The sequence below is a fragment of the Carex rostrata genome, chromosome 5 (genome assembly GCF_964058835.1).
Source record: "Carex rostrata chromosome 5, lpCarRost1.2, whole genome shotgun sequence".
Taxonomy (NCBI): domain Eukaryota; kingdom Viridiplantae; phylum Streptophyta; class Magnoliopsida; order Poales; family Cyperaceae; genus Carex; species Carex rostrata.
Genome location: NC_135922.1, coordinates 8,525,919 through 8,545,772, shown reverse-complemented (window position 1 = coordinate 8,545,772; position 19,854 = coordinate 8,525,919). Strand labels below are relative to the sequence as shown.

The 19,854-nt window shown below is 35.7% G+C and overlaps 1 protein-coding gene and 1 long non-coding RNA gene across 2 annotated transcripts; both read right to left on the bottom strand.

The window, feature by feature from the left end:
- Positions 1-3,658: 3,658 nt before the first annotated feature.
- On the bottom strand, positions 3,659-4,097 carry LOC144553983 (uncharacterized). The gene is made up of 3 exons (XR_013511496.1): positions 4,080-4,097; positions 3,875-3,996; positions 3,659-3,671 (listed from the first exon to the last, which is right to left on the bottom strand). It is a non-coding gene; the product is annotated as an uncharacterized LOC144553983 (long non-coding RNA).
- A 1,853-nt stretch (positions 4,098-5,950) lies between these two features.
- On the bottom strand, positions 5,951-18,858 carry LOC144554045 (putative disease resistance protein RGA3). Its single transcript, XM_078302260.1, has 2 exons — positions 17,749-18,858; positions 5,951-8,101 (listed from the first exon to the last, which is right to left on the bottom strand). The coding sequence occupies exons 1-2, from the start codon at positions 18,802-18,804 to the stop codon at positions 6,683-6,685; spliced, it is 2,475 nt and encodes an 824-aa protein (XP_078158386.1). The 5' UTR covers positions 18,805-18,858; the 3' UTR covers positions 5,951-6,682.
- Between the last annotated feature and the right edge of the window lie 996 nt (positions 18,859-19,854).

The following is a 19,854-nucleotide window of genomic DNA, read 5'->3' as shown; positions in this document are numbered from 1 at the left end:
ACTGCCATTCTGCCAACTCTTTATCTTGGAAAACAAAGTTAGACATAATTAACCATTAAAGCATTCCACGCTTTCCAGTAATTCCAAATTTCCAATAAGTTTAAAAGCTTACTGTTACACCAATATTTCTTAATAGTTTAGAAGAAAGATATTATCTCTCCAAACACAAAACAATACCTCCCTTAAAGTTTATTAGAAAGATGGCATCTACAAAAGATTCTAACATTGCCGAGCAAGATACAGAGTCATACAATAGCATAGATCATGATGACGAGTAAGAATGAAAATCTTATGTATATTTCAATTTCTTTTTTCTTTTTTTGAAAATTTCCATTTATATATATAGTTGTTAGTATTTCTACGATACTGGTATTTGCAAAAAATGCAAGTATGCAACGTCAGTATAAGAATAGACTCAAAAAATAAAAGAAGAAAAATTGGATTACCACTTACCAGTATCAGCCTAGGGGCAAAAGGGTAAAACTCTAGAATTTGTTTTTAAATTTTACCAGTAGCAAGATTAGAGAGCTACAAAATAAAAATAAAAAATACTTGTACCTAGCATAATCAGAATTCATACATAGTTACTTGTTGGTCATTAAATTATTTTTACTTTAATATAGAATGCCTCTTGGAATGGATGGAGAATCACGAGAGCAAGTAGAACACATACAAAACAATGTTGATGCAACAAATCGAGTTTCCAATTCAGCAAAAACCAGATCATCCAAGAAGCTGAGATCTAAAGTGTGGGATGATTTCGAAAAGCAAGAAAAACCTGATGGATCATATACTGCTAAGTGTCAGCACTGCAAGTCAGTATTATCAGCCGGTGGTAAAAAAGGTACAAGTCATTTGAGATATCATTTAGACAATAGTTGTGATCAATACAAAAGATCAAAGCGTCAGAAAACTGATGTAGGTCAGCAACTTCTAAAATTGAACGAAATTAAGGAAGATGGTACAACAAAAGTCGAATGTTTCGAGTTTAAACAAGAAAGAAGTCGAAAAGATTATGCAAGGATGGTTGTGGCTCACGAGTACCCATTTACCATGGCAAATCACCACTATTTTCGTGTTTTTCTCAAGAACCTTCAACCCCAATTTAAATTGAACAAAAGAAACACAATTAGAAGTGATTGTATGCAACTGTATCAAGAAGAAAAGACAAATTTGTACAATACTCTTGATAAGATTAATTGTAGAGTTAGCCTTACCACAGATATGTGGACCTCGGCTAATGTTCAAGGTTTTCTTTGCTTAACATGTCATTATATTGATGACAATTGGAGACTTCAAAAGAGAATTCTAAACTTTGTTCGGGTCCCATCTCCACACACTAGTGAACGTCTCTGTGAAGTGATAATTGAAAAGCTACTTGATTGGAATATTGAGAAAAAAATCTTTGGCATTGTTTTGGATAATTGTACCACTAATGATGCTATAGTTAGAGAGATGTTGTATATTTTGAAACCCAAAAATGCACTTCCTGTTGGTGGTGAACTGTTTCATGTGCGTTGCGGTGCCCATATCTTGAATCTCATTGTACAAGAAGGTTTGGAGGCTTTGAGGGATGTGATTCATAATATTCGTGAGACAGTAAAATATGTACGTCATTCCCAATCTAGAATAGAAAGATTTGAGAAGGTGTCAAAACAGGTACATGCTCCGCAAACCAAGTTATTTTATGATGTACCAACTAGATGGAATTCAACCTTTTTGATGCTTGTAGATTCTCTAAAGTTCCGCGAGGCTTTTTCTCGCTTTGCTGAACTTGATCGTGACTATAAGCATGCCCCATCAGACAAAGACTGGGATAATGTGGCTGCCATAGTCGAGTGCTTGCAGATTTTTTATGATGCCACCATGAAAATTTCCGGAACCAAATACCCTACAATCAACCTCTTCTTTAATGAATTCTGTGAGGTTTACTTGAGCTTACGAAGTTGGCACACCAGTGACCATGCTTTTGTTGTTAAAATGGCGAGTCGCATGTTTGAGAAATTTCAGAAATATTGGTGTAAGAGTTGTGTATTATTGGCTATTGCATCTATTTTAGATCCTAGATACAAGTTGAAGTCAGTTGAGTTTTATTTTCGACAAATTTACACTACACTCAGTGAAGCAGAATGTAATCTGACAAATGTGGTGGCTTGCTTGCGCAAGTTGTTCACTGAATATCTAGTTCTAGGTTCAAGAAACCAAAATGGACCACATGGGTCTAATTCATCCAAAGCACAAAATGCTAGTTCATCTGCTGATCAATCTTCAAAGGGGCTCGTGAGCAATCATCGTCATGGTCTGGTGATGTATATCCAGGAATCGCTTACTAGTGAACCCGCAAAATCTGAGCTAGATTTGTATCTAGAAGAACGTAATGTTCCAGGCATAGATGATGATAGCTTCGACATCTTAGCGTGGTGGAAGTGTAATGCTCCAAAGTATCCCATTTTGTCCGCTTTAGTGCGGGATATTCTTGGTACTCCCATCTCTACGGTTGCATCGGAGTCTACATTTAGCACAGCAGGAAGAATTCTTGATGATTATAGAAGTTCTCTAAGTCCGGTGGTAGTAGAAGCTTTGATTTGCACTCAAGATTGGCTAAGAGCCTTTGCTACTGGTACATATCAAAAATTCTAAATTACTTTTTTTTTTCTTGTTGCAAACAAGCCTGTAGGCACTTCACTCTATTTTAAAGAGATAATACAAAGTATACAACTGTTGCTGCTTTAGGAAGAAAACAAAAACAAAAATAAAACCGGACTTACATAAACTCATTAATTAGCTCTGAACTAGTAAAAAAATTTACTATTTATATATATTGAAATAGAATTCTAAACAACTACTATTTATATATATTTTATTATTTCTAACTTAATTGTCTTCTAAACAGACGCATCTTATGGAGAAGCTGATGGAGCGTTTTCATCAATGTCAGAATCAATTTTTCATGATGGTGAAATTGATAAGATGAGAAAGTGATGAGATTCCTTATTATTTAGAACTTTTTTGGGATAAGTTATCATTTCAATAAACTACAGGGGAGTTTTTAGAAAAATCAGGGGCAGCATACCATTGGTACGAGAGGCCCTAGTTTTTATGGGCACTATTCAACTTCTGTTTGAGTTTTTGGTTTGGTTGTTTTTGTCTCTTTATGAATTATGATGTTTCTTTGTTTTTTTATTTTATTGGTTGTTTAAGGTTTTTCCTTTGGTACCGATTGGTATAGAACAAAAATGATACAAAGATGTTTTCAGTTTACTTCTAAATATATTTCAAGTATTAACCGTTATTTACCCGCTACCGTTTCGTTATCCGACAACTATAACGGGTAAGGGTAGGGTACGGGTAAGGCAATTTGTAACGGGTAAGGGTAGGGTACGGGTAAGGATAATTTGTGACGGGTACGGGTATGAAAATGCTTCCACCCGACCCTTACCGTACCCGTTGACACCCCTAGCCCATCTTCCTCAAAAAAAAAAAATATTTTTTTTTTCAAACGTTGCTACTTAAAAATGATGAATGACCAACACGGTTAAGATCAACCGTAAAAGGTTTACAAATGGAAGACAAGTACACTGAAAATGCACAATTTCTCAGGTCATTTGGGAATCCTGTCGAGTGGGCCATGTCGTTTCGTCCCACCCTATCATCCATATGTTGACTAGCAGCTGCATGTGATGAAGAAGTTTCAAAAGGAAAAACAAGTTTTCTATTAAATGAAACATAGAATACCATAGCGTTGTATAAATTAATTTGCAGTTCATTTTGTATTTGTATAAATTCAATATCAGACTCCTCCATTTGCAGTTCATTGTGTACATTTGTATAATATAATATCAGAATCCCATACTGATGCTAGTTAATTGCGTACCTTTGTCAGTGTTACAGGATTTTGCAACAACTCGGCCATGGCCCACTCAACAGTATTTGAGCTTGTATCAGTTCCAGTCGCAAATAAGTCCTGATGTCAGTGTTTATATCCATAATGATTAGCTGACAAAAACAATTAACAAAAAAGGATGATTATTTCCATATAATATCGGCCATAATAAATTAACAAGTGGAAGAATTGTTACCCCGAATATGGATTTGACAGCCTCCAAATATCTGGACCCCCTTCCCCTAAGTCAAGCAATACATCCAAGAAATCATTGTGGCTGATAGAGACCTCTTCCCTGTTCTTAATCTGACGGTCGATATGCTTGTCAAAAATATTGTACCAGCAAATGATAACAGTAGAATATGTACCAGCAACCCTTTAGCAAATCAGCAACAGTTAAAAACTTGTCAATATTTCCATAATCATCCAATTTACACAGAAACATGCATCAGCAAGAAATCATTGATAAGATGAACTTAAGCTAAATCATTGATTAAATGATTAAAATTTTGAATAACTCTCTAGTATGCATTTTTGTTCTTTTGCTAAATCATTGACACACCTGCTACATAGGTTAAGAAAGTTTTAATAATATATTTTTGAAGTCCTATTGCATTTTTTAAGTGAAATTCTTTTGCATAACATAAGCTCGAAAGTTCAAGGTATGTCTGGTGAAAGCCCGGCAGAACAACTCTTAATAAGATCAATGAAACCGTAAGAATGAATATTGATGAATTGAAGAATCTACACTATTGAGTCCCATATGAATTCTCATTCTCTCTATCTATCACAAGTAGTCTTCCCTGATTCTTATCCCTAGGGAAGGGGATTAATGTGGAACAAGTTGATTCAAATTAATTAAAGTATAGTTAATTGTGCGTAGCTAATTCCAAAGGTGAATTGTCACAACTACTGACAACAACTTTGGTTCAATTTAACAATCAACAAACACACAATTGGAGTTTTAGAAAGCAGACTCAGTATAGGATGATCAAATTATTTGGTTATATAACAACTTGCTAAGACAAATTGAAGAAAAACCAGTGCTAGCATTGAATGAAAAATAATTGAATTAGCGCCAAAACTCAAGTCGCTAGGGTTAATGATAAATCAAATCTGAGATCATTGAGGTGAATTCAGAATCAGTGCTAGCAGCTGTTGTGCTCGAGTTTCCTGGACATCGACTTCTTTCTCTTCAGCTCTAGCTCCTGCTTGATTTTCCCGCGCCGCTCTCGCTCCTGCTTCATTTTCGTTTTCCTACAATTTTCCGTTGTGTTGGGAAGAATCTGGGAACAACGACAGGAATGGATCAGGAAGAAATGGAGCATCCGTTCATCTGGGAATTATAATCCCAATTACCTGAAAACCCATCCGTTCCCATTATAAAACCTAACATCCGAACAGGCCAAATCTCATTCCCAATGGGTTTATTTTTTCCCACAACGCTGCACTTCTGTAGATCTCGACATTGACACGTTTAATTGCTAAATCTACAAAGCAAAAAAAGAAAATATGAATTAGGTTTTTAGTACAGAAACTTCCTTATATTGTGAACCAAATCCAAAATTTACCTTTTCTTTTCTTCGTTCGTCCTATATATCTACTTAATTGTTTGATGAAATTTGATACCTGCTTTAGATAGCCCTTGGTAATCCCAATTTAAATGACATACATCAATGCAAAATATAAATATAATTTTAATTAATTAAAATGGTGCTAATAACATTGTTACATGCTGAGTATCGCTCAATACCTAAATTTACTAGTAACATCATAAATTCTAAACTAAAATCCTTGGATTTTCTGCGTTATTAAAGGAAAATTTATTTTGACCTCCAAATGTAATACATGGTGCCAACCAACAATATCATGTGAGTTCCAAACTTTGTTTTGCCTGGAATTGTTTTTGCTCTTTTATAGTGAAGGAACCCATATATAAAATAAGGAATCATGAGTAACAAAACAGGAGGACAATAACATAATTTTAATCTGATAGATAAAAAAATCATGATAATTAATATAAAGCTAGTTATATCAAGTGGAGGAAATAAATATACCTGAAAAAAAAAAAGTAATGGTAAGATCAAGCTTCTACTCTTGTTGTCACATTATCTCTGAGCTCATGTGTACATTGGTGGTGAAATTGAATGGTGTCTTTTGGTAAGTAGCACTCAAAGATTTACCCGATGAGTAGATAGTCACCTTGGGAATGTGCTCGAATTTGTTCCACTCAGAACCACTTTCTCCTTGACTTACAACCTTCACCAGCAGCTCCTCACTACACCTGATTCTTAGCTTCTGTGTCATTGTCGTCCTCAAATAATTTGGTAGGATTTCCATGTTAAAATCAATTAATTTCATCATCTTTAAAGCTTTAAGGTTCTCCACTGCTGTTAGATTTGGGCATTCTTCAATTAGAATATATGAGATGCTGGGCAAATTCGAAATCCTCTCCAAGTTTGGGCTGCTAAAAACACGAATATCTTTGATTGATGGGAGGTTTTCTACTGTAATAAGTTTATTAGCACTATCAATCTCTAGATACTCTAAGGAAGTAGCATGATGCAAAAGACCCTCTGGAAGAGATCTCAACTGGGGACAAGCTCTAATGAATAATTGTTTCAGCTTGGGCATGGCCACCTGTCCCTTATTCCAATTCCACTCTTTCCAATTGGGCATCCCTGTAAAGTTTAGTTCACTCAATTTGGGAAATGCGGACTTATTGGCATGACAACTCATAGCTGTCGTATCTCTGTTTTGAATGCCTCCCCACAATAACTCTTCTCCCACACTCACGACTCAATATGCACCTATTATTCGAAGAAAATCCAAATTCAGGAGTTGGCCTAACAACGCAAGCTCCTCAAAGCATGCACAATTTTCTATATGAATATATCTCAAATTTGGAAGGTTTGCCCTCAAATTTAACCAATCAGGAAGGTGGCTGCCAAAGTAACCTACAATTTGAACACTTTCTAGAGAAGGTGGAGGACAAAGCTCATTTAAAACATCCTCAGTTGTCATCTTCTTTTCAGTAGTTTGGGAAAGTTGTTCTTCCGAGCTCAATGTGCTGTAAAATAACCATAGTTTTTGTAAACGACCTTTGTTTAGAAGGATTGCCCTATTTGCTATGTTCTTGTCCGATACTTTCTCTAAACTATATATCCTGAGACTAATTAGCTGGGATAGAGATTCTATGCTGTCTAGGCCACTAAATCCTTCCAAACTATTTTTGTCTGGCCTGAATCCGAGTAGTTGAACGAGCTTCTCTAGTTTATTTAGGCCTACTGGGATTCCCTTGACTCCTGAATTGATAGTAGCGAGAAATTTCAATTCTTGTAGATCGGTGATACTACGAGGGACATCTGACAAACTTTTGCATTCAGCAAGGTTCAAATATGGTAGATATTTGAGATTTCCAATGGAATGAGGAAGATTTCTTATCTTTGAACCATAAACATCCAAGTATCTAAGATGCATGAGGTCACACAAAGAATCAGGTAGGATTGAGAAATTGGACCAACTGAGGTCTAAGAGGCGGAGGTTTGAAAAGGCTTTACACAGATAATATAGAGCAATTTCAGGTTTATCACGAAGCAATAATGTTCTCAACCCATTTTCCTTTTTAAATAATTCAGTATTCATCTTATTTCCTTCTATGGATAACCGTCGAATTTTTAGTGAACCATCAGGCCTAGATAAAATTTGTTCCTCCCTTAATACACAGTTTTCATCTTTTCCTAATTGGCGGGCAAAGGACCACAAAAGATCATGCATTTTGCATTCTCCTTGATTATAGAAATTATCGGTAGCTTCCAAAAGATTTCGTACCAGTAACTCTGTGTAGTACTCATTTCCCAACTCCCAAAAATCTACCTTATTTTGCAGATATCCTTCGGCTAGCCATTGATAGATTAAATTTGTTCTCCAAAACTGAAAATCTTCCGGAAATAGAGAACAAAAGATAAAACACTGCTTCAAAGGTGATGAAAGGTCCTCGTAGCTCAAATGAAATGCATTGTGGATACTTGACACCCCAACAATTGACCACATATTGCTTTTTAGAACAGCTTGCCATTCGACTTTGGTTTTTGGCTTTGTGCAAAGCACACCACCTATACTTTTGATAGCAAGAGGCAAACCATCACATTTTTCAACTAGTTGCAACCCAATATCCTTAAATTCTTGAATCTCACTCTCCTTCTCATTTTGAAATACCTGTCAATAAATGAATAAAAAGTTAGGAGCTTCGATGCTTCGATGATGACTATATAAGGTGTAATCTTGTACGTCATTGTATAACTATATAAGGTACTTATTTAAAAAGAATAAAATACGAAACTGACTTTTTAATTGCCCAAACAAGGAAAAGAGAGAACTCAAATAAGATACAAAAAGTAGTACTCATTTAATTTTCTACAAAACCGGAGATACAATTAGTTCAATTATTTTTCACTGAAAATGGCACTAGTGGAAAAACAGAAATCAAAATCGGCTTATCTGAATCGGCTGTAAGAACCAACCGATACTCATAACTATCAGTATCGGTTCTATAACTAAAACCGATACTAATATCCACTGAAACCACAGAACCTGAGCTAATTGCATCGGTTCTAATATTACAACCGATGCTGATAGTATCGGCATCGGTTCTAAACTAAAAACCGATGCTAATTATCAAGTATCAGCATCGGTTCTTAGCTTAGGAACCGATGCTGATAGTGCTATTTATTTAAAATAATGCGGATTACTAGCAGCATCGGTTCCTAAGCTAAGAACCGATGCTGACAGTCCTATTTTTTGTAATTCCATAGAAAGATATTTTTTTTTTTGATTCCATAGAAGAAACAAGTATATTTTTTTTTGATCCCATAGAAGAACCAAGGATCGATATCATATACTTCACTTGCTCTCTCTCCACACTCCAAAAAGTCGGCAATGGCGAAATTATCTTCGGACGACATAGAAGGCGAAAGCGAAATGGCGAAGCGGAGAAAGACTAACGAATTGAAGATCAGACTTTGAATATTCCGTCTTCTCAAAATAAAATCAAAGAAGTAAAGACTTTGAATCCTCCAACTTAGAGTAAAATCAAGGGGAGAAAGACTTTGAATCCTACATCTCCTCAAAAGAAGACTGGAGAAAAAAATGAGATAGCCACAATCCATACCGACTTTCTGGAGTGCTCAATTTGTTTCAATCTCATGTACTCTCCAGTTATTAAAAATAAAAAGAGCAAGAGAGAGAGAGCAATTTGTTTCAATCCATACCGACTTTTTGGAGTCTGGAGAGAGAGCAAGTGAAGTTTGTGATATCGACTCTTGGTTCTTCTATGGAATAAAAAAAAATATACTTGTTTCTTCTATGGAATCAAAAAAAAATATATCTTTCTATGGAATTAAAAAAAATAGCACTATCAGCATCGGTTCTTAGCTTAGGAACCGATGCTGATAGTAATAATTTAAATAAATAGTACTTTCAGCATCGGTTCCTAAGCTCAGAACCGATGCTGATAGCACTAGTGGAAAAACTGAAATCAAGATCGGCTTATCTGAATCGGTTCTTAGCTTAAAACCGATGCTGATACTATCAGTATCGGTTTTAGTGATAGAACCGATACTGATAGTCGCTATTTAGCTTTTTCCTAAGTCTGATTCTTCACAGAATCAGTCTTCTTTCTTCCTCCGTTGGTTGGCGCAGCAGCTAATTTAGTGGGCATTGATCAGCTAATTTAGTGATAGAACCGATGCTGATTGTAATCCGCATTATTTTAAATAAATATCACTATCAGCATCGGTTCCTAAGCTAAGAACCGATGCTGATAGTTATCAGCATCGGTTCTTAAGCTAGGAACCGATGCTGATAGTGCTTCCCTCTCCAACCAGCGCCTCTATATTCTTTAAAACTTACAAATTTTTCAAAACACCCAAAACCGCAAACCTCAAAACCCTCTCCTCCGCCGTGACCTAGCCCTGATTTCAAACCTCAAAACCCGTTTCTGTGTTCTCTTCTCCGCCGTGACCTAGCCGTGACCTAGCCGTTTCCATTGCTCTTCTCCTCCGCCGCTTCGTTGGCCCGGGCCTATTTTCTCCTCCGCCGGCTCCCTTTCTCGGCCCTCTCCTCTCAGTCCACTCCCCTCTCATTTTAGGTAATTTTGCTATCTTAGTTTTGCTATTTTAAGTAGTTTCAAATTAGTTCAAATCAAATCAATTCGGTTTCAAATCAACCAAACCGAATTTATAAATTGTTTACAATTCGGGTACCAAACCGAATTTAGAAATTGTTTTTGAGATTTGTTTGACATTTGAGAGAAATTTGTTAGAAATTTGTTAGAAATAATTTGATTAATTCGGGTACCAACTATTTTAAGAATATACTTGTTAGAAATTTGTTACAAATTTGATAGATTAGGGTACCAATTTGAGAAATAATTCGGGTACCAATTTAATTCGGGTACCAATTGAATTTAGAAAATTCTTGTTACTAATTTTTGTCGAGAGATACATTAGAATTGGTTTAGTTACTAATTTTTGTCGAGAGATACATTAGAAAATTCTTGTTACTAATTTGGGTTAATAATTGGTTTAGTTACCAAACAAAAATAATTGGTTTGGATTTATTTGTTGATTTAATTTGAATTGGTTTGAAGTTAGTTTGGATTTATTTGGACTTTGAATTTATTTGGACTTGGATTTATTTGGACTTGCAAATTCAGATATGGAAAGCAATAGTGAGACAGCCTCGGCTAAGAAACGAGGAAGAGGGCCTAATGCAATCAAGGAGAAGTTTAACGAGAAAGGGAAAGAGGTGGAACTTGACAAGTTTCACAGGCCGGTTGTTACTAGGGATACAACGTCTTTTCCAACGGAATTCGGTATAATGGTGAGAAGGAATATTCCTATAAGTTTCGTATTGTGGAAAGATGTTCCAGAAGAGAACAAGCTGAAAATATGGGAAACAGTGAAGGTAAATAACGTAGTACTAAGTTCACAAGCTTTCATTTGATATTATCTAACTCTAAATTTTGATTTCTATTTGTTTGGCAGCTGAGATGGGGTATAAAAGAGGACGTAAAAGTGAGGAACTATTATTATCAGAAGATGGCTACTTATCACCGGAGGTGGCGATCCGAGATGACTAAATTGTGGCGCACGGGTGAGAGGCCCGATTTTACCAAGCAAAATATGGAAGAAAAAGACTGGGAGGTATTTGTCAAGTATCGAGAGACGGAGGAGTTTCAGGTATGTTTATTTATGCGGATCACCTACCTAATCTCTAATTAAGAATTCAAATTCTCTTATAATTAAGGCCTACAATGATTGACTTGACATATTAATTGTAGGCTGCTAGCAAGATTGGAAAGGAGAATCAGAACAAAAACGAGTATCCGCATTTCTTAGGATCTAGAGGTTACATGGGCGAGGGTTTTCGGAGTAGGCTTACAGATGCTATGCAGACGATTGCAGACCAGAAAGCATCTAGTGATCCGTCTTCCCAAGGCTCAACAAGTGCATTGAAACCAGAAGAGGTCCTTGATATGTCGATTGAGCATAGGCATGTCACCTGGAGACTAGGAAGACAAAAGCTCGATAAGGAGACCAAGGAACGCTTTTATCCAGAAACATACACACCGGTCATCGAGAAAATTGTAAGAATTTTAGATATTGTCATTCATTGAAACCTCTACTTTAATTTATTAGTTTAAGAATTTTAGATATTGTCATTCATTGAAATCTCTACTTTAATTTATTAGTTTATAACATGTTGTCATTCCAGGAAGAACAAGAGGCGGCTATGAAACAAGGCTTGTTGGCCGTCGAACGATACGACGATGTTCTCGGAAAATCTCTGCCAAATCCGGAACATCCTGGGAGGGTGAGAGGAGTGGGAGGTTTGGTCCCTATGAGAAAAACATATGAGAAGAGCTCAATAAGGAGGAGACGCGCTCCCTCGAGTTCTGAAGAAAAAATGAGGGAAGAACTGAGGGAAGAAATGAAGGAGAAAGTAAGAGAAATAGAGGTGAGACTAGAAGCAAAAATGAGGGAAGAAATGAAGGTTCAACTTGCACTTTTGGTTCAGCAGTCAATGGGCCAACAAGTTCAGGCGTTTACCCCAACAGTCCTTCAGAGCAGCAGCCAGTCAGTCAAACCAATTACAGATCTTTCCGAGTATACTGAGGTAATGCAAATTCAAATTCAATAATATTCAAATTTCACCATTTATTTTCCATTACATGTTGTGCTGTTCATACGTTTTAGTTTATTCGAGTAAATACATATATCTGAACAGGAGGCAGAACTAAGCTGCAAACTCCAGGCAGTTGTCAATGGGAACACTATTCAAGTAGCCATGGGGACAATTCACGTTCCAGTTGCACCCGGTGGAACAATTCACAACAGGCCGATGCCGTTCGACCATGCAAGAGTAATGGTTGATGGTATTTTCGATGCGGACTTCATAGATCACCCATTACCGGTACCAAATGGCGAGCAGGAAACCCTAAAGGATGTCCTCGGCAGTTTCACTGCATGGCCGATGTCCATGATAGTGATAGGTTCAGCTGAGGTATATTATTATTACAAGTTGTTATACTTCCGAATTAGTATATGTGTGATAGAGTTATAGATGATTTTGGATTTTACTTCAATTTATTATGAAATTTTGCAGGAACCAGGCAAAGAAATGATTATTCCCGGAGGTCCGATAGCAACGAGTCACTGCAAGGCATTTGATGGTATCAATTTTGACAAGCTGGGACAGACATTCAAGCATATTCGTGATCGGTTTTTGGAGCTAGATGGCAGCCCAATCGAAATCGATTCCCCAGCTGATCTTTTATGTTCAGATGACTCCATACGCATCTATGCAGATGATTATGCGGCCTTGCTTACTCCACAGGAGTGGCTCACTGCACCAGTTGTTCAGATCTGGATGCTGTGAGTTAATATTTGTAATAATTGCAGAATTTTAGTACTTGTAATTCAAGTTTCACAAAATTGAGATCACCTTTGTGTCTTTATTTTGTAGGTATTGGCACAAATACCTCAAGGAGGAATATCCCGGTGAGCAGGTTGGTTTCATGAACCCCAGTCAAACGAATGCCACCCTGTTGAATGATGACCGAGGACGTGTTCTTCAATACATAGGGAAAGCACTCCGAGAAAATCGGGACAAGAGATTAATCTTCATACCATACCATCAGATGTTAGTGTTACATATATATATATTCTAATTTTATTATATTTCTTTCAATTCATATAAATTGAATAATATGACATGCTACAAACCTAACATGCAGAAATCATTGGATATTGGTCGTACTTATGCCAACAGAACGTTCATTGTACGTGTACGATTCCGATAAGAAGTCTAAAAGAATGCTGATGATCAGTGCTGCTATCGAGGAGTAAGTGCCTTTCCTAAATTTTACGTTTTGTTTAGAATACTAATGATTTCATTATTATATTATCATTTAAAAAATGTCTCGCAAGTACTGATTGTGCAATGTTTTCATATTTCAACAGTGTCTTCATAAAGGAAATGGGTGCTTCTTTAACGGTTCGTAACGATTGCAAGGTAATAGTTCCTATTGCGATATAATTATAATGAATATACATATAAGTCATTTGTATGCTCGTAATACAAACATTTTATTTTTTTGAAACTTGTTATATAGTGCCCACAACAACCAGCCGGCTGGGAATGTGCATATTATACCATGTTGCTCATGCAAGACATAATAAAGCACTGTCTCCATGTTTTTCCGCAATTGAAGGTATATATGCATTTATAAATTTTTCAAAAATAAGAATTGTTGCTTCAAATATAATCAATTTAATTGTATATATATGCTCTTCATAAATTCTAAAAATGCAGGATATTCCCGCTAAATATACGGTACAACGCTTGGCCGAGTTTCGCCATATGTGGGCCCAAGTCTTGCTGAAAGAAATTAAGACGAGAGGAAGTTAGGAACAAGAATTTTTTGTAATAAGTTAGGATGTGTATGATATATAATTAATTTAGGATGTGTTTTATTGATAATTAATTTAGGATGTGTTTTATTGAAAATTAATTTAGGATGTGTTTTATTGAAAATTTAGGATTTGTGATAATTTGAAATTTCGGCCAGCTAAATAAATATGGAAGCTGGCCATTTATAAAAAATATTTTTTAAAAATTCAACAGAGTATCAGTATCGGTTGTACTGTACAACCGATGCTGATAGTAATTTCTGAATTTAAAAAATATAATTTCAAATATATATCTGCATCGGTTGTACTGTACAACCGATGCTGATAGTGAATTTCTGAATTTAAAAAATATATTTTCAAATATATATCTGCATCGGTTGTACTGTACAACCGATGCTGATAATATTTTACTGAATTTTAAAAAATCTAATTTACAATATAGATCTGTGTCGGTTGTTAATTACAACCGATGCAGATAGTAACTAGTAGTATCGGTTGTAACAACCGATACAGATTTGTTTAGTATTTGTATCGCCCTCATCAGAATCGGTAGTGAACCGATACTGATATCTGTATATAATCGATGCTGATTCTATTTTTTCCAATGGTGTGGACATACAAAAAGTATAGATTGAGATATATTTAGTTCAATTAATTGAGATATATTTAGTTCAATTATTTTTCGATGAAACTTAAATACGTATTTTGCACTTCAAAAAAAAAAAATCAAAATACACAATCTAATTATGACAGGAACGATTTCTTTCTTGTACTCAAATTAGAAAGCAATGCAACCAGCTATTGAGCATCTTTTGTTCAATGTGAAATTGAGGATTTTTCGAATATATGTATATCCATAGCATTACTCATGATGATAAAATATAAACTTAAATATATATGTATTTTGTACTTCTGAAAAAAAATCAAAGTACACAATCTAATTATATATCACAGGCTGTCTGAATTAATTAGGCCAGCAGGGAACACTAATAAATTGCTGAAGTCCAGAAAAAAATACTTCTGTATAGGGAAATAAAAAGAATGTTGGGTGTGTGGATGGATCCGGATCCTAAGTCTAAATTGCAACTGAGATTGTACGTATGTGGCCATCGGAAAACATATTGTGAAGTTGTGGCTATCCAAAAAAAAAAAACTACTTTGGAAAAGGCCTAATATTCTTTCAGTTTCCCTTTATAATTTAATAGTAATTTCTTAAAATAAAAAATTCATTGTATATATATATAATGCATGGCACTACCAATGTAACATGAGAATTTCTTATTTATAGAAATTATTTTTAAATAATTAAGAAAAAAAGAAAGTGTGCTGGACTTATTTGATAGCATAGATGATCAGAAAAAAAAACTTTGGATCCAAACTATGGAGCGGATTTTTTTACGGAAACAAAGTATTTTATGTTTTAGAAAAATTTCAAGCTACTCTTCGGTTTTAAAAAATTTCAGCTACTATTTCAAGAAATATTCCAGCCCTCTTTCTAGTTTAAAAACAGTGACTGCTGTCCGTACTCAAAACAGAAAATCTGGAAGTTCTTTTTATTAGTAAGTATTCTCTCTAGATATATTATAATCTGAAACTTTAATCTATTATTAAGTATTTCTTCATGTAGACAATTAATCATCTAGAATTTATTAGTATATTGTAAATGTTAATAATTGAATATTGATATCAAGAATGTTTTCTTTATATAGATTTTAATTAACTTTCAACAAGCATATTATATAGATACTCCGTTATTTAAAGTTAGAAATAAATGTTTGATTTTCATATTTATTCACAATTATTATATTTTTATATATATATTAAAAATAAATCTCAGCAGTTATAAAGATTAGAAATTCCTTTCTAAATTATGGATAATAATTGAACCAATGTAACCAAGAGAATTTTGTAATTAATTCCACACTAAATTATATTTTGGCTAACTTTGTTATACACAATATTAAGAATTAGGATTATAGTATATGAATATAAAATAACGAGTAGTGTAGGATTTGAGAAAATGACAACAAATGAATGTAAATAGTTCTGATTAGAAGTATGTTTAATTATTAGGTGTGACTTCTAAAGATTTAGGAGACATAAGAGACGATCAGGAATTTATTCAGATATGATCAGGTGCTGGTTTCCTAGACTTTATAAAACTATTTTACTTTCATATTGTCATTAAACTGTTTATTTTTATTGCATTAGTCGGATTTATGCATGTTGTTGTCGAACCATTCGTATGACTTGAGTACACACAAATAACTTGCATGAAATGATAGGATTCATATATTGACCAATGAATTTGCATGAATAGGATGTGTTGAGCATGACATGAACTGTGTAATTGAATAAATGTGTTTTTGAAAAAGAACGAATATGGTAATTGAACAGGGGCCAATATACTTGCATATTGGGATGTATACATTGGGTTTAGTTTCGACTGGACCCCTCGTTAACGTGACTGTAGGCGAAAGTGGTCCTGTCACAGATGTGATTGTAGGTTGACGCGGTCCCTTCACGGACGTGATCGTAGGCACAAGCGGTCCTTTCACAGACGTGATTGCAGGGGAAAGCGGTCCTATCACGCCAAGACCTAGCGGCATATGAATTCACCGTCTAGTGAGGCAAACGAACAAGATTAATGGATTTTTCTTTAAATAAATGAAAGTAAATGAATGAAGTAACAATAGGATATGCATTGCATTGGAAGAAGCATACGCATTTTATTTATGTATTTTCATATTTGTGAATATAAGTAAATGTTTTATAAGCTCTAGGCTGGAACTAAATCCTGCACTGAGAGAAGATTCGATCTCTCACCCGTTCCACTTTTATGTGGGTTCCAGGTAATGAAGCAAAAGGATTCGAGCAAGGACAAGAGTGAGACTAAGCGGGAAGACTTATGATTAATAAATTGCCACATGTTGTTTAGTTTTGTTTCCATGATTCAATAATTGATACATTGAGTTGGCATGGCAGTGTTGTGTTGATAGCCATGTCGGCCGTGATCATTTGTTTAACTCTTTTGCTTATGAAATAAATGTGGCTTTATTATGTTGTTATTGATAATGTATGTGATGTGAATACGCCTTACGTAGAAATATGTGGCGGGTTGTCTCGGGGTGTGACAATCTATGCTATCAATAAACTTGAACACTATTTCTACTGTTTCTCTTTATTATTTAATAATAATTTATATAAATAGAAAATTCTCAAGAAACAGAACATGTAATCATTATTCATCAGTACGGAGCTAGAGTACAACTTTGGAAGTTACATTCACAAAAAATTATTGAACAAAATTTGTACAAGATTGTATTGAGTTATTTGTATTTGAAAGAAGTGTTCATTGAAAGCAGTAGTTAATATCGAAGAGTGGAATTATTGCTCACCAAAAGTAATAGGCAAAAATTAAATAAATGTTTAGAAAGCAAAGATACGAAATATTTAGAAGAAGATATTAATTGTTAAAAATTGCAAATTAGCGAGACATTAATTTGAAATTCCATTATAAAGGCAAATAATCATAGATATGATTAAAAAAAGTCCCCATTAATTAGCGAGACATTAATTTGATATATATCTATCGTTGCTTAATTATAAAAAAATCCCCATTTTTTAGATATGATTAAATAAGCTTGTATTTGTTATACGGTTGTCAAATTGTTTGTTTAAGAACCCATATTACTACAGAATTTCAAATTTGCACCGGTCAAACAACACCGGATTTGACAAAACCAGTGTTGTATGTATCTTAGCACCAGTTAAAAGTACAACCGATGCTAAATGTCTAACATACAACACCGGTTTGTTTCCAAAAACAGGTGCTAAATATTCAGACAAAGTAGGAAGGTTAATTAAGACTAAACAATTAATAAATATTACCTGTTTTATTAATAGGGACCACCCATCTTCATCAGATAACTTCTGTACCCGATGTAATTTTGCTGCCCTCATTCCGTCTGCAACTCTTTCATCTCGTGTGGTGACAAGTAACCTACTCCCGTGAGCTCCGCCACTCATGGGAGCTCGCAACAGACTGATCCACACTGCTCGACTCTCTTCCCAAACATCATCTAGGACAAGAAGGAACTTTTTTCCCTGGACGAGCCTCTTGAGTATAGGCGCCAGCTCCGATCTTTCTTGTGTGGCACCGTGCTCACCTCCTGCCTCCCGAATCATACATTTCAATAATTCTACTCCTTTCACCTCCTTTGAGACACAAACCCAAATTTTTAACTGGAATTCTTCTTCAATCCTTCTATCATTGAAGATCTTAGTTGCTAGAGTGGTCTTTCCAATTCCACCCATTCCCACAATTGCTAGAACCAGAATGATTTCTCTTGCACTCTTCTCTTCTTCGGTCAACCAGTTCACTAGCATCTTAGTATCTTCTTCAATCTTTTTACCCACAATATCATCTAGCACAACCAAGGGATCAGTCTTGCGGGTGATGATCGAATCCACTCGGGGAACTGGGTCGGAAGGCCCAGAAGAGATTTGGGATTCGGTCAAACCCAAATCAGTCTTTCTCTTGACAATCCCCTCGAGCCTCGAATTGATATCCTTGATTTTGGAACCAATCTTATGAGCAAAGAATGGGTTCCGAAAACAAGACAGCAAAGGGCAACCACAACGAGCATTTGACGAGCAGCCACAACTGAAGCCAGCAAGGCGGTCGTTTGCCTTGATCTGACATAGGTCGATGATGTCATCAGCATCATACATGACATCCTTCAGCTGCATGAGCCACCGCTCGATGGCCCTGCTCTTGCTTTGCTTTCGCTCAGCATCGGCAAGGACGCATTGGATGTCACGAACAGTCTCGTCGAGCATCTCAATCTGGCCAGGGATGCCCAGCAGCATTCCCACCTCATCTTGCACCATTTGCACGAGAAGTGAGCTAAACTTTGGCAGAAAAGCGTTAAGTATCATCACCATATTTGTTTTAAATGAGAGCTGCTGCTGGTGATCAGGAGGAAGAGAGGTTAGAATGGGGATTTTTTTTTTTTTTTTTTTTTTTTTTAAAGAGGCTAGAGCCCATTCCATTACTGAAATATGATAATTACAAAAGTGGCATCATTCAGATGACCGAGTAAGATAGTTCAAAGCAACAGACAGAAATAAAATATAAACGTCCAACCGTCAACCTACTATGCAGCCAGCCTCTATTGGAGGCAATATACCAAAAGTAAACACAAGCAGCAAGACTTAAGTCACTCAATGTTAAACTAAGCATTAACAGAGCTGTAAGTGTAGATTCATTGATTTGCATCATCAGGAGGTGATGGAACGCCAGCAACTGCCATGTCAGGAGGAGCATACAGCACCATCTCTCTGTTAGGTGGAATGATGTTTAAGGGCACAACATCTTTGATCACAGGCATCCAGGACTGAGCAGCCTCATCCGTTTGTTTCTTCATGTTACCTGTCCAGTAATCGATTAGAGATTTAATTAGAAAAACGATAGTTCTAACAGATTTAAAACATAGGTCATTCCTATATTTCCTATATTTCCAAATAGTCCAACATACAGCACTAAGGACTATTAAAAGGCCTCTGCATTCAACTGGAGGAAGTGAGATTGCATAGTTATAGATATCATCCCATGTATGCCAGTGGTGAAGGAAAGTCTGGCTCTTCCCTAACCAAAACCAAACTTGTTGGGCAAAGAAGCAATTAAGAAAGAGATGATCTCTGGTTTCATGTTCAGAACAGAACTGACACTGTTGATTACCAACCCACCCTTTTTTGGTCAATGTATCTTTGGTGAGGATTTTTTGATGCATTGTGAGCCACATGAACCCTCTAATTTTTGGTGGTACTGGTAGGATCCACCAAATGAGAGGATTAGGAGTTAAGATGCCTCTATGATTAAGCAAAAGGTAAATAGAATGAGTAGTAAACTTCACTGAAATTTACCACCTCCATTGAAGAGTATCTAAAGAAGGTAGAAGAGTGGTGTTACTAAGTAGGAATAGTACACTGGCC